The sequence below is a fragment of the Aulonocara sp. 'chitande type north' Nkhata Bay genome, linkage group LG16 (genome assembly GCF_057382095.1).
Source record: "Aulonocara sp. 'chitande type north' Nkhata Bay isolate Kocher_YH1m ecotype deep benthic linkage group LG16, A_spYH_male_GT1.1, whole genome shotgun sequence".
NCBI lineage: Eukaryota > Metazoa > Chordata > Actinopteri > Cichliformes > Cichlidae > Aulonocara > Aulonocara sp. 'chitande type north' Nkhata Bay.
Genome location: NC_141359.1, coordinates 11,046,701 through 11,069,358, shown reverse-complemented (window position 1 = coordinate 11,069,358; position 22,658 = coordinate 11,046,701). Strand labels below are relative to the sequence as shown.

Sequence of the window (22,658 nt, the reverse complement as noted above, 5' to 3'; positions counted from 1 at the left end):
GTTTCTCTTTCCTATTTTACAACCTAATCAAACTGTTTAGTTTTACTAAGTCTTGATCTAAAAACGATGCACCCTTATTTCACGCACACACACTTTTAAATATACTAAATTCTTTGCATTTGTCAGCATTCACATCACAGCCTTCAACGTGCTCACTTTCAATCCTGCAAGACGCAGAGATGGACATCTCCTTCACCTAACATAAAACTAAATTACCACATCAACATACAATTACTGAAATTCAAACTGAAATACACCGTCTGTTTTAATAAAGTCAAAGAGTAAGCAGGTGTACCAAATGTATGTACTTATGTGTTTTTGAACTGAAAGAAAAAGAAACTCAAACTCTTATAACATCACTCATGCATCTCTTAAGTTAAAAACACTATAAAACTTTAAGACATCCTACTTTGCATCACCAAAAAATACCTCTCACACCTTTATTTATCATTCAAAACCTTCTACTCACCGCATTCACACACTTAAACTGTGACCAGAGTTGAGGAATATACTCAAAACACACTTTCCTAAGAGTATTTTAGACATGCCTTTCATAATCAGAAGGAGCAAGTCAAAAAACAAACAAAAAACGATTGAAACCTTTATTAATTCTCACAGCACACACAAGAAATTGAAAAAATAAAACACACCAGCATTTATTGCTGATGAGAGGTTACTACTGGAAGTAATATGTTAGTCTTAAGTATCTACAATGCACTCAATATATTTATATATCTACATTCTAACTCAGTCGATTACTATACATCCACTACGGCAACTCAAAACTTTATTTATAGTCCTCTAATGAACATAAATGGCATTTTAAACACACACTCAACAATGTTTGCAGCAGTATTTGTAAAACCAACTGTGGTTTAAACAGTTCACTACTTACTAATTTGCATTTTCACACTCACACACACACCGTCTAAAAATAGTATCAGACAGTCAGTGCAATACTGACTCGACACACAGCCTCCTCTCACACCAAACTCTCTTATTTTATATTACAAAGATGTCTTATATTTACAACCACTGTCAGATCTCTCAGCTTTAGCGGCTAAACAATTTCGACAAATTTAAGTTAACGGTCCAACCGATAAAGTCCAACTTTTTTCAGAGCTCACGGGTGCGTCACTGCAACTCCCCCTGGCTTCTGCTCCGCGGCTGCTGAGTGAGCCCTCATCTGGGACTCTCCTCAGCTCTTTCTGGGACAGTGGCGCGGCTGCCCCTCTGTTAGTCTTCCTTGGTCTCTTGTGTTCTGGGGGCCTCTGGATGTCTGGAGTTTTGATCTCCTCCATACCTGCTTCATGCCCTGGAGGACGGGGCTGTGGCCCCCCCACACCCTCTAGCAGATCATTACATGAAGGAACCTTTTTAAAAAAAAACAAAAAAAAAAAAAAACAAGCGCGTCCATGCTCACAGGTGTACACACGGGTGATCACACCCACAAACTACACCCTTTTTGGCTCCTACCTCAAAGCACACTGTGTTCTGTTGATCTTATGTGCTGAACAATAATGTTTAATATTTAGTATTTACTGTCATATTCCCATTTATCATTATGATGTTGTTTATTCTATTACTCTTGTTCTCTTCTGCTTCTTTTCTTTTTTCTTTCTCAGCAGGTGATCCAGGTGATTGATATATGCATTTTTTTCTTTTTTTTTTCTTTCTCTGCCCGTTCTGTTGGTTTTTGTCTTTTGCCCTTCTCCCCCGTCCCTCTTCTCAGCTGTTTCTCTTTCCCTCTTTCTTTCTCCCCTTCTTTCCCCCAGTCAAGTCTGTCCCGTATTCAGTAAGTGAAAATAAAATAAACAATAAAAGGTGAATCAAATGGACCATTACGGCAAGGCTGGGATGGTCAATTTGGTAAAGTAAATCCGTTGGGCATCTTTCTTTGCCTTTAGACAACAATTCTGATGGCAAAAGAGCCAAACGGGACAGGCAAAAAAAAAAAAAAAAGTCCAACTGTTTTGTGATCAATTAACCAGTATCTGTCCAACAGTTTCTGGCCTCATCTCTAAAATCCCTAACTCAACTTAAGAGTGTCCAACTCCCAAGGTCCAACCTTTGCTGCCCAAAAAAGCGCAGATTACTGTTACAAACGGTAAAGTGGTCCAACCACTAGCTTATTCCAGGATGCCCTGTACCCCACAGTTAAGCCACACTGAACTAACCCTCTTCGCCGAGAGGTCAATGTCGCGGGTCCACGACAAGGAGGGAGCGTAAACTCCGGACTATGCGCTTCTAACCAGTCCAACTGGCGTTCTTGAGTAATTTATAATACTTTGGAACAACAGTAAAACACCCAACAAAGTGTAAGACTGAAGCAGGTCCAACCTTATAACCAAAAAATAACTAAATTCCCTAACATACTAAAATCATTGAGCAGTCCAACTGCTTTCCACGGTCTAACCGTATTAAATCCTTTTAGCGGTCCAACCGCATTCAATCATTTTCAGCAGTCCAACTGCTTTTTACGGTCCAACCGTATTCAATCATTTTCAGCAGTCCAACTGCTTTAAATCCTCAGTACTGTCATGAGATTCTCATCAAAATCAAAGCAGACATTTACCGGCAACTTTTACTGAATAGACGTTTAATTTTATCATCCAATTCAGCACACTTCGGATAAAATCAACAGGCCTGTGCCTACCTCTTTTATAAAGGCGCCTGTCCCCTCAGTTTGGTTTCCGGGTCACGCCTGCCTGTCTGACCACAACGGACCACCAAATTTCACCGTCTACACCTCCAATTCTCTCCCTCCTCAACCACCGGACGAAGCCCCCAAATGTTAAGGTTCACATATTGAGGAAGGAGAGTACAAACAACCATTGGTCCAGAAGAGCTTGGTCAAACAATTGATTTTAATGAATACACGTGTGGGAAGACCAGTCTGTACGCAGACAGGGATTGATCTTCGACTTAATCAAAGCATACACAGATTTTTATAGCATCAGGGTTTGAATTAATGACGCCCCTTCATACGTCACAGACAGAATATATACATACGTCAAATCAAAACCACAATGACTTTTAACACAGTTTAAAAGAACTGTCACTGCCGGATGCTCGCTTGTCATCTTGACACCTCAGCAGCAGTTCTGCGACAAACTGCTCTTTTTGCAACCCCAAGCAAAACATGATTAAACTTCCACCTATAAATGATTCTCTTTAACTAAGTGTGTGTGTGTGTCTATGTCGTCCTCAAATGCTCTCTCAATTCACCCGTTGCACTTCTGACCTTTTACCAGAACCGAGGCTCATCCTCACTTGTAATCCTCAAAATAACCTCCACTTAGACTACTTTCGGTTTCAGTTCTGCAAAGCCTGCAACTTCCTGTCAGCCTGCAACTTAGTCTTTCTGAAAGACACACACACTGTTTAAACATCTGAATGCAATATCAGTACTGTAAATTATATTATTAATGCAATGGTAATGATGATGATTATTTAACAATAGCAGTAAAATAATTTCCCTGATCCACAGAACTTTGCTTATCAACTAATTCATTTCAAAACCCTCCACAATACATTTATTACACCCTGTAAGAGTTTTCAGATGAAACTACAGGCTACATATTACTGTCACATATGCAACAATTCATCACCAGCCACATTTCTACACATACTTCGGAACAGTCCAGGTATATCTGACTTTTGGGTCTATGTAAACTTTGTGTTATCTGATGTACTAAAGTTTTTTAAGTACATCAGATTTAAGTTTTCTAATCCTGGTCTTTGCCTCCTTAATGATACCTCTGACATCTTATTCAAACAAATCCAATGCAAAATGCTGTTTGCTGGATTCACATCCGTAAAAAAGACAATTACAAAGCACTGGTTCAGTCCTGACATTTGTATGAAATCATTCTGGATACAATGTCTTCGCTGTATCGTTAATTTCAAACATACCATTGCAAGATTTAATAAGGCTCGACCCACATCTGTCAAAGCCTGGAAAATCTTCCCATCCAACATTATGTGTTGGCAGAGGCAATAACTTATTGTAACTTTGTGTACGTATTATTATTTGTTCTTCCTCTGTTTTTTTTCTTCTATTCTTCTTTGCTTTGTTGCCAAAGTTGCATTGTTATTGCAGTTTATAATGATGCTGAATATGTCTGTACCCTCACTCCCGCTCCCGAACCCTGTTGTAAATCAGTAAAATTTTGATCAGACATAAAAAAAACAAACCATTTTAATTGTTGCTAAAAAGAATTTAAACGCTAGTAATCCTCACCCCAACAGTTTTTTTTATAAGTCTCTCTACATCATCTTTACACTGAGGCATTAGGAAACTACTGTAATTAAAATCACTGTTAGCAGAAGAGTACTACCAAATTTTGATAGAATACAAGATGGAAAAATAGAAAAGTCACTTTTTACTGTCTCACAATGACATGAGAAATTATTATAACTTAGCTACACCTGACATGACAAAACAACCTTTTTAGGTGTTTAGAGATTTCTTTCATTTTCAGACCATATATAAACGGATTTAAGAGAGGGTTATAAAAAATCACTTGCAAAGTCATTATTAATTGTGCAGTTTTTGGAAAATCTAGTTCTAATCGACCTATAATGACATCATATGCACACAAAGTAGTAAAAATGCTTAAAACAAACAGGTGAGGTAAGCAGGTCTCTGCTGCCTTTTTCTGGATAGTTCTACTGCTTCTGTAGGTTATTAGAAAAATCTTTGCATAGGTGAAAAGTATGAAAAACACAGGAAAAATAACAACACTTAGCATCACAACTAAACCATAAATTAATGTTGCTCGTGGGCTCTCACAGTAAAGTTTCCACAATGAATTATTGCAAAGGATTCCTTTCAAAGTGAAATTACATAGTTTATTATTAAGAACTAATGTATGCAACACTGCAATTTGAAGACCAGGCACAAACCAAGATAAGAATAGCAAAGTATTGATGGTTGTTTGTCTCATGATGACTGGATACTTTAAAGGCTTACATATAGACACATATCTGTCAAATGCCATTGCTGATAACAGTAAGAAATCAGAACCAGCTATTGAGTAACACATGAAGTGCTGAAATCGACATGCTGAAATAGAAATAATCTGTTTTTCAGATAACACATCAACAAAGAGTTTTGGGTAGGTCACAGTGCTCAGGAGAACAGAGTTCACTGACAAAGCTGCAATAAAAATGTACATGGGTTCATGGAGATTGTGATGAATGCAGATTAGGAAGACAATCACTGAATTACTTATAATTATTAAAACATAAAGTGCAACCATAATTAAAAAATATAGACAGTCTTACTTTGGTTCAGCCGAAAACAAAGCGTGGAGCGGGTGGCAGGCAGGAGTAGAGTAGTGGATGAACTGTGAACCGATCCACCTCTGACCCATGACGAGACTTAACCTTCCTGCCTTCTTGGGACCTTTTTGTGCCACTGCTATGTGTTAAATGGCTGCCATTTCCACTGTGTTCAGTGGAATATAACCAAACTTGCCACAGGATAGTTTTTACCTGTCAATGTTAATATTCCAGTGTGAATTCCTTAAATCAGCCTAAAATGGCTGAGCAGCAGAAATCTCCACACCCATCACCCTGGGGACCATTTTCTGCCCATTGACTTCCATTATAAACGCTATTTTTCAACCCCAAATTATCATCATATGATTTTATTTTTTCTTCTTTTCTTGGATGTCAATGAAGACTCAGGGCCTTGAAGTTTTAATTTTTAAATTGCAAAAAAAATGCAAAAAAAATAATGGCAGGTCAAAATGTATGTTGGTGCCAATCTTTGGTCCATCTAAAGGCCTACTTATAATGACAATCACATATTACTTCAACTGGTTTTTTGTGGAAATATTTAGTTTCGTTTTTTGGTTTTTGGGGCTTATAACACAGGGCGCTCATGTAATAACACTGGGATTTGAAGGGTTAAAACAACGAAAATATAATTAAAACTTTACATGAATATTTCAGGAAGAAGTAGTTTTACAAGGTTGGCTAATTTAAAGTGGAATAAAATATGGATATATGGTCTTTTTATGGCGTGGCTGAGAATGGTCCCTAGGGTGATGGGTGTGAGTTTTTTAAAGGATGGCAGGAGGGTTAAGAAAATCAGAAATCAGGGACGGATCAAGAATAAACAAATGAGGAACCCACATGCGTTCCTCCGAGCACAGTCAGCTCCACGTGCTTCTCAGGAAACATGGGAGGTTGATAATCTTAAGCCACTTCGAAGGGCGACAGGTTAGTGGCGGCGGATGTCAGGAGGCCGGATTGTGTGAGGCGAAGCAGCGGAGCACTGTCTCCAGTTCTTGGTTCAGCCATTCAGTCTGACTGTTCGTCTGGGGGTGATAACCTGAACTAAGATACGGTTTGGCTCCCAGGGCAGAGCAAAACGTGTTCCAGGCCTGGGCTGCTAACTGTGGACCCCTATCTGGAACGGTTTCCGCTAAAATGCCATGTAATTTAAAAACGTGGTTAATGAGCAGTTACGCATTTTCAGAGGCAGACCATGAAAGGGCGCAGATGACATCGCTCCTCGAGTGCCAGCTTCACTGCGAGCAGTTCCCGGTCGCCCATGTCATAATTTCTCTTAGCAGGTGACAACCGACGCGACAAAAAGGCGCATGAGTGAATTTTCACTGAGGGTCCACTCCTTGTTCCACACATTTTGTCAATGACGCGATCGCATGCCACATACAGTATGTAGATGACACCTGGATCAAAATCAAAACACAAGAAGTGGAATCCTTCACTGCGCACATGAACGCCGTGGACAAAAACATCAAGTTCACCAGGGAAGACACAAAGGATGACTGTTTGCCCTTCCTGGACTGCACTGTGCACATTGAAGAGAATGGCAACCTCAACATTGAAGTTTAGGAGTGAAAGAAGCCATTTATGTCCATTGTGAGTGACCATCTTTGGCGGTGGTTTACGACATCAACTGTCTGCCATCTATAATCCAGTTTTGAGAACCCTTCCCATACGCCTTAATGCCCACTCACATCCTGGGCCATCTGACCTCAGGAAATCACATGATAGGGTGGGGCCAGGTTTCACAATGAGCTCACCCGAAACCCTGGCTGATTGGGACTCACACCCGCTTTCACACCTTGGCCCATGTGATTAGGTAGAGGATCATCAGGGGGTCCCACTAGGTTTAAATCTGGGACTCTCCACCATTTGACCCTTAGAACTGAGGAAGCTTCTCGGATGAGAGGTGAAACGTCTCCAAGCAACTCAAACAAGTCCAGACGCTTTTATTGTCAATCTCCTTAGACAACCCCTCTTAAATTAATCACCTGGGCATAGGAGGTTGGACCAGGGCATAGGACGCCAAGAAACCCACGAGGGACCCACGATGCTTCTGTTTGTGTGCAATTGTGTTGATCATGTTTCTGTAATTGGCTATTTGTTTATTCATGGGTGTGCTGGGAGGCGGGGATTCCGACCCGCATGTATTCGCATATATTATAGAGGCCACTAGTGCTGACCAAGCTGCCAGCTTTCTCTCTTCCCGTCTTTCAATGGCTGCTTCAATTTCAGCTTGACCCTCTAAACCGCAGGTAAGTAATCTGTCATGGTCGTGGGTCGGTGACCGAGCGCTTTAAGTTTATTATTATCATTTTTCTAGTTTATTCTGATTTTGTATTTGTTCTTAGGGTTTGAGTTGTGTGTTTCTATCATCCCTACCTGTGTCTCTCCTCTGTGTTCTGTTTGTGTCCCCAGTTGGTTGTGTAAAACAGTCTGTGTGTTTCCTGTTTTACTTTGTAGGTTTGTGTCATTATGTCCATTAGTTCCAGCTGTGTCCCCGCCAGTCTGCCATTTCCTAATTACCTGGTGTGTGTATTTATTAGAGATGGCACGATACCACTTTTTTATGTCCGATACCGATACCGTTATCATAAATTTGGATATCGGCCAATACCAATATGAATCCGATATTGTGTGTTTTTTAATCAATAAAACTGTTTTTTAAATATCTTGCTACTTTTTGCATAAGTTCATACTCAAGTTAAAAAAAAAACAAAAAAAAAACACTAAAGCTATTCTGTTATACCTGTATGCAAAAAATGCACTGCACCCAAAATATTTCATAGTTCAGCAATACTGATCAATCTAATAAACTTAAACCTACTCCATCCTCCCTACTCTGGTATGTTAAAGAGTAAGCAACCTAACTAATAGGGCTCTAAAACTCCTAGCGAAAAAAAAACAAACGAAAAAATAAGGAACCACCCCCCACCCTCCACCTCATGATGCTTATTCGACGTAATCAACTTTAATTTGATGCAGTGTGAAAAAAATGCACAGAAATAAATTATTTTTCAAGAATAATTAAATAGATTCAACATCTTTCTTCAACAGAACTGCAGACTGCACAGATGGTACCTTCCCAAAGGAAAAAGTACTATAGCTTACCAGGGTATATTAGACTTAATAGTTACTATATGCAGTAATGGACTTCTATTCATTTTACATCAGATTAAAACTTTGGGTGTAAGATTCAGATAATTATTTATTAAAAGCTAGACATTTTAAATGAGAATAAGAAAGAAAAGTATGTCTTTGTGCCCCCTTCTCCCTGTTAATGCCCTATTGGCCCCCCTGGCTAAACTTTGCTAGATCCGCCCCTGCACAGTTACCAGCCGTCAGCTACGTAGAAAATAATCCTGGTCTAGAAAGTAAGATTGAATAAATTCTAACAACAGATTATCAAGCTTAAGCGTGCTGCTGTTATTCAGCCGCTGGTTTCCTCTTTCTGGTGCAAAGTGGGAGATAAACAAGCAAGAGAGACGGACTCGCGACAGAAAAGCCGATCAGCTGATCACTGATCAGTTTCATGATTGAAGTAGCAGCAGGAGAGGGAGGGGGAGAGAAGAGGCAGTCGCTCCATATATCGGTTGTTAAGCTTTTTTATTTATTTTTTTTTTTTTTCGTGTCCCGTTTGGATCTTTAGCCATCAGAATTGTTGTCTTAAGGCCAAGAAAGATGCCAAGCGGATTTATTTTACCAAGTGGATCATCATGGCCTTGCCATATTGGTCCATTTGATTGACCTTTATTATAATTATGAATTTATTTTATTTTCGGTTGCTACAAACGAGACAGACATGACTGGGGGATAGGACAGGGAGAAAGAATGAAAGAAAGAGAGGGAGAGAAAGAAAACCAAAGGGGAGAAGAGACGGTGAGAAAGGGGGGAAGAAAGAAAGAAAAACAAACAAAACACCTGGATCACCTGTATGGAGAAAAAAAAACAGAAGAGAAAGTAAACAAAAAAAAAAGAGCAACATAATAAAAAACAGCACCATCACAATAAACTAGCTAGCAGTAGATAACAGTAGATACTAAATATTAAACGATATTGTGCAGCACGCAAGATAGACAGCGCACAATGTGCTTTGAGGCAGCAGCCAAGAAAGGTGTAGTCCGCGTCTGTGTACACCCGTGTGTACACCTGCGTGCATACCTGTGTGGATCAGCATGCTTGTATTCCAAAGGTTTCTCCATGTAACGATCTGCTAGGGAGTGTGGGGAGCCATAGCCCCGTCCACCAGGGTATGGAGCAGGTATGGAGGAGATCCAGGCCCCAGATATCCAGAGGCCCCAGAGTACAAGGACCCAAGGAGGACCACCAAAAGGGGGGGAACCATGCCACCCTCCTGGGAAGAGTTGAGGAGAGCCCCAAAAGAAAGGTCACCCAGCAGCTACGGAGCAGAGGCCAGAGGGGGTTGCAGTGGCGTGCCCGCGGGCTCTGCCAGCAGCCAGCTGTGCCAGAGTGGACCGAGCTTCAGGCCCAGAGGCCAGAGGCCTGAGGGCATCCCACCCCGCGGAAGGGGCCCAGCCAGGCCACAGGCGCCAGGCCCTGCCAATCGGCCACCAGGAGTGAGCCGGTACATACATGAGCGCCCAGCCCCAGACGACAAGGACCACCAAAACACCAACGTCTGAGGGCATCAGCCACCGGCAGGGAGTGTGGTGAGGGGAAATAGGCCTCCGTACTTTGGAGGGCCTGAGATGTACCCAGAGAGGTTGAGTCTAAGACCCAACCTGACATATCCTCCTGAGACCCAGGGAAAAAAAACTATTTAGATTTTTTTTTTCAGATAAATCAAGTGTTGGGATGGCAAAAAACACATAAAAAAACCAATTTTTTAAAAACTAATTTCATTTAAATTTTACAACATGTGCACTTCAGTGCACAAGGGGAGTTCATTGATCACAAATGTGAAACTAACAAAATTCAAGAGCTATTTCAGAAAATTAAATGCTCCACTGAAATTTTTGTAAGCAGGATATTAAAACTTATTTATATAACAATATCATAAAAATGTAGATCATGGGTCAACTTAGAAGTCACTGACACTTCACTAGCTGTAAGCCACAGCTTTTTCCATCAGGCCATCAGACTGCTGAACACTTCATAGACACCTCAGCTTCACTACTGGAACTTTAACATTATGCACTCCATACTGTACAGTAATGCCACTGTTTTGCACATGTCTCAACTCTGTATATTTTATTTTATATATTTTATTTATTGTTTACTCTATTTAATTTGTAAAATATGTGTACACACACACACACACACACACGTAGAAAAATATTTAGTATACACATCCAGAAATGCATATACTATTATATATTGTACATATATTTATTAGTTTCAGATGTAGCCATTCTTGTATTTTGCTTGTTTACATTATTGTATTTTGCACAACTCTGTTGCTTGTGAAGCTCGCACACAAGAATTTCACTCACATGTACTGTACCAATGTACCTGCACATGTGATGTGACAATAAAAGTGATTTGATTTGATTTGATTTGAAGCCATTGGTTCAGGAACAAGTGATTGCACTGGGCTTTCTATTTCACAAAAGTCAATTCATTTATGATATCTGAGGAAGTAATGTGATTTTTTTATTTGGAGACACAAAGGAACATTTGGCACTTCCCACATCTCACATATGTTTTACTGTTGCACCCAACCATTCTACAACTAAAATGCCTTGGACTGTTAACCATTTCAGGCAAGTGGAGTGAATCATATTTTGTTACACTCTCATCTGGTTGGGGCCTCCTTTTCTTGATTTTTGGAGAGAACTCTTCATCACTGGTATTATTCAGGTCTTGTTCACATGTTTGTCCCTGGTTTCTCAGCCAAGAGGAGCTTGAACTCCAGATACTGTGAGTTCTTTTCACACATTGAGATCATTGACAACTGTCAGCAAAGACGTGATCTTGTAGAAACAATCAGGTGTCATGGATTCAGCTATAATCCTCAGACTCTTGTTTTTTTACTTTACTGGAAAACATTTCTGCATTTTACCCATATTTTATTTTTAACTCAAAATCAAAAATTCCAGATTCTCCTACATGTTGATTTTGGACCAGATAGGACGACAGATTTCAGGTAGCCTTGTGTCTTTCTCTATTACATCTGCCGCTGCATCTCGATAATCTTTGTGTGGCTCCTCCTGGGTTCTCACCCTCTCCTATCTGGCTCACATGACTCTCATCTTCTGAAAAATCTATGTCTGAATCTCCCTCAATGATTCTGTTAAGAATTCTCTCTGCCACTGTCAAAGAGTTGTCTACTAGGAAAAAGTGAAATAAATATAAGTACAAAGTCCCGACGTGCACTAGAGTACACATTAATAAATTAGTCATTTCCTCTGTAAAACTAAATAAGCTTAATTTTTAAACCCCTCAAATTATTTACTAGATGTTTATTTTGAAAATTAATCAAAATCTGATTTTAAAAAAACATTTTAAATGTAAATATCATGCTTACCATTCTTTCTTCCATAAAATGTGCTTGTGGGCATGCCAGCCATTTTGAAAAGGTGGGAAAAAGACAATTGGCAAGGCCACACCCCCAAACATGTGATATATATCAGAATCAGAATCAGAATCAGAATACTTTATTGATCCCTGGGGGAAATTATTTTTTGTTACAGTGCTCCATTATAAACCAACATTAAGACAAGACAGACAATACACTAACTAAGAATAGTACAATATATACATATATATATACATACATACATACATACATAAGTCACTCATAAATAAATAGCTGAACAAGAAACATGTGTAGTTATAGCAGCAAACACTGTGTTAAGTGTTAGTTTAACCCTGATGCACCCGCCAGGGGGAGAGCGGCGGGGTCGGGGGATGCGGGTCCCCCGCGGAGGGAGGGAGGAGGTTTGGGGTCGCGAGATCCCCCGAGGGGATGGGATGGAGAGAGAGAGAGAGAGAGAGGGAGAGAGAGAGAGGGAGGGAGGGAGGGAGAGAGGGAGGGAGAGACGTGAGTTTGACAGAGAATACACGTGCAAGCGTGGACGATAAAGTTGTGTAAAAGGTGGTCGAGAAACACCCCGGCGAAAGCACAGCGCGTCGCGCGGCGAGATGATAAGAGCATGGATGGCGGGTACTAAGCGTGTCGGGGTTACAGGTTACAGAGGCGGTGTCCGGGCGCGTGCTGTAGAACAACAACAACAACAACAACGGCAACAAGGTGCCAACGAGAAAGAAGAAGACGAAGAAGACAATGTCACGCACTAGACCGTGGGAGCCAAAGAGCAATAAGGTCAGTACAGGCGGATCGCAATCGCCGGCGGTGTCATAGTCGTCCTCCTCCTCCTCCCGCTCACCATCGCCATCGCCGTCGCGATCGCCATCATCATCACCATCACCGTCGCCAGCGCGTTTGGCGTACGCGGCGGGGTCGGCTAAGGTCGCTCCGTTGTTGCGACCGGCCACGTTTCGCTATCGAGGGCTAGGGGTCGAGGAAGACAAAGAGCGGCAGCAGCAGCAGCGGCGGCGGCAGCAGCGGCGGCGGCAGCAGCGGCGGCGGCAGCAGCGGTGGCGGCAGCAGCGGTGGCGGCAGCAGCAGCAGCTACAGGAGAACTTGGAGGAGGATGAGAGCGAGGAAGAGGAGCAAGAGGCCAAGGGGGACAATGACGACCCGACGGAACGAACGCTCGCAGACGAGGAGCTCTCTCTCTCTCTCTCTCTTTCTCTCAAGCTCTCTCTCTCGCCATCAGGACGGTGTCCGTTCAGACAGTACATGCGCAGCAAATCGGCCAGGTACGGGATCAAGATATGGGTGGCGTGCGACGCCCGTTATAGCTACGCGTGGAAGATGCAAGTCTACACCGGCAAGCCGGACAAGCGCGGCCCTCCCGAAAAGCACCTGGCCACTCGAGTGGTCATGGACCTCACCGAGGGATTGACGCCGGGACGCAACGTCACGTGCTACAACTTTTTCACCTCGCGCGAGCTCGCTGACAGGCTCTATCGCGAGAGAGGCCACACCGTGCCGGGCACTCTGCGATCGAACAGACCCGAGATCTCCAGAGAGCTGCGCTGCGTCAAGGGCAGGGCCGTGGGCTCCGTCCAATCCGTAGTACTCGGCGGCTCTGCGGAACGAGGGGGAGGAGGAGGACGAGGGCCCGACACGATCATCCTCACCTACGTGGCCAAGAAGAACAAGAACGTGCTGCTCCTCACCACCGCTCCTCGCTACCACCACCACCATCGCTCCGGCCCCGAGCCCCGGCCTAGCCGCCGCATCAGCAACGGCATCAGCAGCAGCAGCAGCAACAGAAGCAGCGGCAGCAACAGAAGCAGCGCAAAACCGCCCTTGGTGCTGCATTACAACCGAACCAAGGGAGGCGTCGACAACCTGGACAAGTTCGTGAGCACGTACAGCTGCAGGAGAAAGACCTGCAGGTGGCCCGTGGCCCTTTTCCACAACATGGTCGACGTCGCGGCCTACAACGCGTTCGTGCTGTGGAGGGAAATTCACCCCAACTGGATGGCGGGCAAGCTCAACAAGCGAAGGCTCTTCCTCGAGCGACTGGGCAAAGCGCTCGCGCGCCCTATGCCCGAAGCCAGGGCGTTAGCACGAGGAGGAGGAGGCAGAGTCGCGGCCCGAGGCGCTACCACCGAGGCCGACGGTGCCGACGCCGACGATCGTACTACTCGTGCCGCCTCTAACGCTACGCCACGCGACTCCTCTCCGGTCAAGACGCGAAGGTGCCGCGTGTGTCCCAGGAGCAAAGACGTCAAGACCAAGATCCTGTGCCACGAGGGCCGAGCGCACGTGTGTACACACTGCGCCATCACGTACTGTCCCAACTGCACCGCTTCTTCCCGCACCGCCGCTCCCCAAACGCCACCGACGCCGTAATAACACAAGTGCCCCACGGGGGTCCTAGCGACCCCCCCACCCTATCATCGTCGTCGTCATCATCATCAACATCATCATAACACATATATGCCCGAAGGAGGGGGGGGTCCTAGCGACCCCCACCCTAATCACCATAACACACATATGCCCCGAGGGGGTCCTAGCGACCCCCACCTTATCATCATCGTCGTCATCATCATCATCATCAGCATCAGCATCAGCATCATCATCACATATGCCCCGTGGGGGTCCTAGCGACCCCAACCCTATCATCATCATCATCATCGTCATCATCATCATCACATATGCCCCTTGGGGGTCCTAGCGACCCCAACCCTATCATCATCATATCATCATCATCATCATCACATATGCCCGAGGGGGGTCCTAGCGACCCCCACCCTAATCACCATAACACACATATGCCCCGAGGGGGTACTAGCGACCCCCACCCTAATCATCATAAAACACACATATGCCCACCCCCCCCAGGGGGGTTACCAAGACCCCCCCATCACCACCACCACCACCATCATCATCATCATCATCATCAACAATACCATCCTAATAACAACACACACGCCCCTCGGGGGGTCACCACGACCCACGCCCCGAGAACAGGCGGGCGCACAAGGGTTAAGTTATTTTGTTATTTACATAATAATGTAAATAACCTAATAATTATCCTTATTGCTGTTTAAGAGAGGAGCGGTGCTTCAAAGGATAGTTGCAGATTTCTGTCAGAATCTGCAGATTATACAGTACAAATAAAATGTTCACGTTTCTCCAACGTTGTCTTCCCAACAGTTTCACTGACATCTACGCTGGATGGCCAGGAAGCGTTCGCGATGTCTTCTTGGGATTTAATGCGACATGACTGTTCAAACTGTCACGGGGCCGAGTGGCCTGTACTGAACAGGACTCAGGTGCAGAAACCCAGAGCAGAGACAGGAGATGATGTAACAATTTATTAGGCTTAAGTTCAAAAAAAGAAAATGTAGCAAAGACAAAAAAAAAACAATAAGACGTGGAGTTTGACGAGGCGTGGCCTGGGGAACGTGGCTAGGGCGAGGGAATGAGGCCTGAGATGCGGAGTGGAGCTGAGCAGGGAACAGTTACACTGAAGAGAGAAGATAGAGGAGTTAGGGAGGTAGTGGAGGCAGCTCTGAAGTGGCCAGTTGTAAGAGTAGCAATTCTTACTTGCAGTAGGGGACATGGAGTGTTGAGAGGGGGGTGATAAGAATCCAGGGGAGGTTGAGTGGCATGGAAAGGCTGACCTGAGATCCGGGGCTTCAGATGGAGTGTGATGGCAGGAGGGCAGGCAGGTGAGTCACAGAGAGATTTTCAAAATTATTGCTTGGTATCCTGAGTCCGGAGGTGGAGCGTGAGCCAAGGTGAATACAGCAACTGCAGCACAAGAGAGTCTTGTTAACAAGATAGATCACAGCAAGACCATGAAGTATAAGGGCCTGTTACCAACATGTGTTGATGATGAACTGGCAGTGAATGAACATCCCTCTGGCTTGATTGCCTGCAATAGGCTCCAGGTGTGCAGGAGCTGGAGTTGGCCCTGCCCAGGGGCGGATCCCAGGTAAGTTCAGGAGCCTTATGGAAATTCCAGCCACCCACCGCAGACCATGACACAAACAGCAGTCGCTTTCTAAAACATCGGATATGTATCGGATTCAGTACCACATACAAAAGTGACACAGATCAGATTTGAAAATATCGGATTTGCGCCGTTCACACTGTCATAGCATGATCGGATATGGGTCGCATGGGGATTTGATGCGCTTTCGCCTGCAGTGTGAACGTAGCCTTAGTAACAAAAGCTCAACACTGCGCATAGCATTCTAGAGCACTTCTTTTGTCTTTTGTATGTGTTTTGAGTTTTTATGTGCTTCTGAGTTTTTACGTGTTTTGGAGTTTGTACGTGCTTCGGAGTTTTTACGTGTTTTGGAGTTTGTACGTGCTTCAGGGTTTGTACGTGCGTGTTTTGAAGTTTGTACGTGCTTTGTCTGTAGGGGCCACTGTAAATATACTTTTATTTATTCATTCCACATAAAATGTAATAAATAAATCATATAATACAAAAAACAGCTATTCACATTTCAACTTTTAACTATTTAAATTTTCAGCTTTTTCCTTTAAAAAAAAAAAAAAAAAAATGAAAACAAAAATAACAAGTAAGTAAGTAAGTAAGTAAGTAAAACTTTATTTATATAGCACCTTTCAAGATAAAAATCACAAAGTGCTTCACAGAAGCTAAAACCTAAAAATAAAAATCAACTAAAAGCAAGTTTAAAAAGATGGGTTTTTAGCTGTTTTTTAAAAGCGACCACTGAGTCCACAGATCTCAGGCTCAAAGGGAGAGAGTTCCACAATCTGGGGGCCACAGTTCCAAAAGCTTTGTCGCCTTTTGTTTTCAGCCTCGTGTGCTGGACAGCAAGCAAGCCCTGGTCACATGACCTCAGGGACCTGCTGGGAATGTATGGATGCAAAAGTTCACTTATATATGTTGGTGCTTGTCCATGCAGGGCCCTGAAAGTCAAGGTCAAAACCTTAAACTGGATCCTGAATTTAACGGGGAGCCAGTGCAGCTGAATCAGCAGGGGTGTAACTTGGTCAGAAGCTTTGCAGCAGCATTCTGAACAACTTGCAGACGATCCAAGGAGGCTTTACATAAACAAGTAAACAAAGAATTACAGTAGTCCAGACGAGATGAAACAAATGCATGAATGACAATTTCTAATTCGGAGCGCGATACAATGGGACTCAGCTTAGCAATGTTTCTCAAATGATAAAAACAGGAGCGAACCAAAGATTTTACATGGGCATCCAAAGTCAGAGCTGAGTCAATACTAACACCAAGGCTCCTGATAGACTGTTTTGCAAATGTAGCAAGTGGACCCAAGTTTTCCATAACACTAGGTACAAAAGTTTTAGGAGCACAAACAAGAACTTCAGTCTTCTCCTCATTTAGTTGAAGAAAGTTTCCAGCCATCCAACATCTAATGGAGTCTATGCACTCGTGCAAAATCTGTAGCTTGGAAACATCATGGGGCTTAAAGGAGATATATACCTGAATATCATCTGCATAGCAGTGATACGAAATGTCCTTAAAAGTGCTCAATAAGTGTTGAAGAGGAAGTAAATACAGTAAGAACAATAAAGGCCCCAAAACTGAACCTTGTGGCACACCATAGGCAAGAAAAGTAGAAGAGGAACTGTACTTAGAGGTAGCCACAGAAAAGGATCGTTCATGCAAATAGGATTCAAACCAGTCCAAAGCAGCCCCTGATATACCCACCCAGTCTCTCAGCCTATCTAGCAGAATATGATGGTCCACAGTATCAAAGGCGGAGGTCAGGTCCAACATCAACAGAACGGAGCATTCTCCTGCATCACATCTCATTAAAATGTCGTTGGAGACTCTAAGTGTAGTTTCAGTAGAGTGAGCTCTACGAAAGCCAGATTGGAATTTATCCAGAATGCTGTATTCATCTAGAACAGCTATAAGCTGCTTAGCCACAACCTTTTCTAAAATCTTAGAAATGAACGGTAATTTTGAAATCGGTCTGTAGCTACTGAGAAGAGAAGCATCAAGCTTAGGTTTTTTTTAACAGTGGGTGAATAACAGCATTCTTACAATAAACAGGGACCTGACCAGAAACCAGTGAGGTATTAGTAATTGTGAGCACACAGGGACCAATAGACTGAAAGACATTTTTAAACAAGAGAGACACAGAAGGAGAGATACTGTTCCTCACGTTACTGACTTTTTCAACGAAGAAAGAAAGAAATTTTTCACAATCTTCATTTGATGAAATTGGGACAGCAGGTGGAGCAGGAGCAACAATATCACTAATGGTGTCGAATAGTACCTTAGGGTTACCTCTGCTCTTAGACACTAAGTCTGAGAAATAGGCCGCCCTCGCATCTCGAACTGAAGTGTTAAAAGAGACTAAAAGGTCCTTTAGATAAAGGAGATGGACATGCAAACGCGTTTTCCTCCATAAACGCTCAACCTTACGGCAGCAAGGTTGCTGCCGTAAGGCAGCAACCTTGCTGCCTTACGGCACATTGAATCAGCCATATATATATATATATATATATGTATATGTATATGTATATATATATATATATATGTATATATATATATATATATATATATATATATATATATATATATATATATATATATATATATATATGTATATATATATATATATATATATATATATATATATATATATATATATATGTCATACTCACACAGACACCACAGTCACATGGAGCCTGAGTCACAGGTGTATTGATTTGACTCTTTCCATAATCAACATATTTCTTCAACATTGATATGCCAATCACATTCTAAATTTTCTTCCTATTAGCTGTTTTATTCAGGTAATAGGTGTCACTGAATTGGCTCTTTACCTCATTAAGAATCACACAAACAACGACTAAAACCAACCATGGGGAGGAGAACTAGAACACATTCTCCTGCCTGAAAAACGTATAAGTTTCCTTCATTTTAGACTGTGCATCAGAGAGGAAACTATGTGCTAGCTCACACGCAGTGTACAGCCTTTCCCTAAATTAATTTATACAGTCTAACACATTATGTTCTACAAGCAACGCTCCAGCAGCATCTTCAGTAGCCCACACACAGTGTGTCCAAAACCAACCTCAGCTGGGCTAAAACCCAACAATGACAGACCCTTATCTCACTCTGCTTTAGACTCGACACTATATTTGCGATGTATAGATTTCAAAGTCTTGTGGAATCTCTTTATCACATCCTGACCTTGTGGGTGATACGCACTGAACACTCACTGCTTAATAGCCAGCTCTGACATGACTTGTGTAAATTAAAAATAGTAGAGCACTCTCTCATAAGTTTACCTAATTCCTAAATAGCCAGGCAGATGGTGATCACAGGCAAAACCTGAAGACGGTAATCTTTTAGCACCACCACCTGAGTGTCCACATCACACTCTATTCCAGATTCTGAGGAATCTTTTCTTTGTATTTCAGTAAAATTCCATCACCGAATATGTATGATGTGGCTGGGTCACATGGATTTTTTTCTGGACAGCAGACAAACAGGTAATCATAGTTGCATTGGAGAGCTTTAATAAGCTGCACTCTATAGCCAAACACAAACGATTGGTATCAGTGGCACTATTTTATTTCCCACACCAACAAATCTGAACCATAGGAAATCTGGTCAGAAAAGGCACTGCACCACATTGTGTCATAGGTATCTCTTAAAATAGTGATGGGAACTTGGTCCACCACAGTGCCAGTCAGTGAGATAATACCTTCAGAAAGTGAAAGACTTGAATACTTAAAAAAAAAAAAAAAAAAAAAAAGCACTCTCATGAGTCAGGACAGCAGCTTTTGCGAAAGACTCAACCTCAAACCATAACACACTCAAGTTGTTTTTGCTGGCCTTTCTTTAAAAGTCATCACATGCCACTGCTATACACTGTTACGGCCACTTGGTAGTGTATCTCAGTCAGTGGTGATACATTTTCTCATTTTGAGAAAGAAATCAAGCTAAAAAGTATGTAAAGAAATCAGACCCTACTGCTTGATAAATGGTTATTCAGATGTACTGTCTCTTGCCTGCAGATATCATTTTTCAAGCATTTAGATGAGAATGTATAAACCTCTTAATATATTTTTCTTCACTACTTATTTAGTCTCCATTCACAACACACATGCAAAACAAACCTATAAACTGCAACCAAGTTAACTCCTTTCTGCATTTCCCTGTTCTACAAGTGTAGTACTGGTGTATTGTAAACACTGTCATAGCATCAAGGTTCTGATTTCAAACATGCTTGTGGCCTCTGTTGACTGTCAGTCAAAAATAATACAAGTTTATCTAAATTAACTGTTGATCCTAACTGTCTGAAGTGTTGGGTGTGAGTGTTAAATGCCAAATTTGTAACTTGTACAATTTGTAGTCAAATAAAAAATGCTTTTCCTCATTTTGCCTACTTAGGGTTATAAGTCTAAAATGAATCTGGAAAGCCTTTTTTTCACGAGAACGGAGAGCTGAAAACGCCAAACATGAATTATATATAACAATTAACAATATATACGATTAACTAATGAAGAAAATTTTCTTGAAGATCTAACATAGTACCTGCCAGCATGGATATAATTTTTAGTAAAGTTTCCACTCTAGCGTTTATGTAAGTATATAAAAAAAAATTATAAAAAAATAAGTAGTATGATCGTAAAACAGACTATGGCATATTTACAATAAACATGCACCCAGAAAAATGTTATCAGCTATTAACAGGTTTAAATTCTACAAATTAAATTTATAACAGTGGTGGACAAAACAAGCTTTTTAGATGTTTAGAAATTTCCTTCATTTTAAGCCCATATATGAATGGATTAAATAAAGGTTGATACAAAGCTAGTTGTAATGTCATTATTAAGCGTGCAGTTTTTGGAAAATCTGTTTCCATTCGAGCCATGATTACATCATAGATACCTAAACAGGAAAAAGTAATTAAAACTAACATGTGGGGTAAACAGGTCTCTGCAGCTTTTTTCTTAATTTCTTTACAGCTGCGATAAGTGACTATAAATATTTTTGTATATGTGAAAACTATAAAAAGTATAGGAAATACTACGAGATCTAAATAACTAACAATTCCAAATACAGTAACTAACCTTGATTTTACACACTGAAGAGTGTAAATTGTATTGTTACAAAATATTGATTTTAAATGAAAGGAACACAGTTTACTTTTAGCCATTCCTATTGCTTGGACGGCAATATTAGAAGCAGGTACAAGCCAAGCTATGACCAGGAAAATACTCACAGTGCTTTTTCTCATGATGGTTGGATATTGTAGAGGTTTACATATAGCCACATATCTGTCATAGGCCATGGCTGCCAAGAGAAAAAACTCAGAACAACCTAGAGAATAAATTATGAAAAACTGAAAGACACATGCTGAATATGATATGATTTGTTTTTCAGATAAAAAGTCAATCAGGAGTTTTGGGTAAACAGTTGTGCTGTAAATAACAACATTCAGTAGCAATGCTGCAATAAAAGTGTACATAGGTTTGTGGAGATTTTTGTGGATCAAAATGAGGTATATAATAATAGAGTTACTGCAAGTTATTAGAATATATAATGTGAACATAATAAAAAAATAAACATATCTGTATTTGTTAATTTCCACATGTCCATCAAAAGTTATATAGGTAACATTTAATTCTTCATCCATTGATGTTTTTTTAAAACTACAAAATGTTTCATTAAACAAATTGCACAAGGTGGATAAATGGAAAATACTGAAAAATGCACCATCACGCAAACAGTGAGCAGTTACAGTGTGTGGAAGGTTTTTATCAGACAAATTAAGCCTCCAAGGAGCTGAACATTGGAGGTTCATCTCACCCTTTTCACTCTCTTTTGCTTAGCACTGCAGGACTTCAACACAAAATCTTTTTAGCTGAGATCTTAAATCTTACACAGTGGAGTAGAATAAACTAGTTCAACTTGAGAAATGTGGAATTTAGGATGGAGGCAAAGAGTGGCAGTTAACATTAAAAGGTGTAAAAAAAAAAAAAGGTACAAGATATTGAAAATAAGCAGACCTCAGTGCAACAAAGTGTATTTCCAACACTGAAAGGCACAGAGGCCAACTTTAACATTGCAAGGTGTAAAAACAAGTACAAGACTTTCTACTTTTACTTGAGTACATTTGTGAAGAACTGTACTTTTACTCCGCTATATTTGCAAAATTTGACTCATTACTTTTAAAAAAAAATAATTAGTTTAACACATTAGATAGCATGCCGCCAGTGGAGTTTCCCGTAACTTTTTTACCAATCAGATGAGGCCATGCAGTCACATGACCAGTTTGAAACTGTGGCGGGCAGAGCGGCCCAAGCGTTTCAAAGTAGCGGACACACGGAAAGATGACTCATTGTCACGGTTTGCTTGAGGACTCACATGCAGGACTCAGAGGCACAGTCAGTATTTATTACAGTTCCACCAGGTGTATATACAAACAGTGCAGGGGATAGTGCTATATACAAAGCGGTGACAGGGAAAGGGCTCCGGGGAAATCCAGGTAGGGAAAAGACACTTGCTCCTCTTCTGGCTCTCTCTCCAAACACTCACACAAAAGGGAATCCACTCGGGGAATGCAGGGTCGGGTCCAGGGGATGCGAGTCACACACAACGATCCAGCGATGAGTAGAAGCCACACCCTGGCTTAAATGCTGGCTGCGCTGATGAGGCCCAGGTGTTTCCTCTTCAGAGGGGCGTGGGCCAAGGACGTGAACCCACCATGAGTTCCGCCCTGGCGAGAGAGAGAACACTACTAGTCAGCGGCCTGCTGATCCTCTGGCCGTGACACCCATGAAATAACTCCAAATAACTTTTTGTGAAAGAAATAGACAGAAAATATTGTGAAAATTGGTT

General features: G+C 41.8%; 3 protein-coding genes across 3 annotated transcripts; 1 reads left to right on the top strand and 2 right to left on the bottom strand.

Annotated features, from left to right (window-relative positions):
• Positions 1 to 4,421: 4,421 nt before the first annotated feature.
• Positions 4,422 to 5,378, bottom strand: LOC147311060 (olfactory receptor 2T11-like). The gene is made up of 2 exons (XM_086265620.1): positions 5,375 to 5,378; positions 4,422 to 5,284 (listed from the first exon to the last, which is right to left on the bottom strand). The coding sequence occupies exons 1-2, from the start codon at positions 5,376 to 5,378 to the stop codon at positions 4,422 to 4,424; spliced, it is 867 nt and encodes a 288-aa protein (XP_086121746.1).
• Positions 5,379 to 12,420: 7,042 nt separating this feature from the next.
• Positions 12,421 to 14,191, top strand: LOC147311059 (uncharacterized). The gene is made up of 2 exons (XM_086265619.1): positions 12,421 to 12,549; positions 12,626 to 14,191. The coding sequence occupies exons 1-2, from the start codon at positions 12,421 to 12,423 to the stop codon at positions 14,189 to 14,191; spliced, it is 1,695 nt and encodes a 564-aa protein (XP_086121745.1).
• Positions 14,192 to 20,529: 6,338 nt separating this feature from the next.
• On the bottom strand, positions 20,530 to 22,588 carry LOC147311058 (olfactory receptor 13C2-like). Its single transcript, XM_086265944.1, has one exon. The coding sequence runs from the start codon at positions 21,619 to 21,621 to the stop codon at positions 20,530 to 20,532; it is 1,092 nt and encodes a 363-aa protein (XP_086122070.1). The 5' UTR covers positions 21,622 to 22,588.
• Between the last annotated feature and the right edge of the window lie 70 nt (positions 22,589 to 22,658).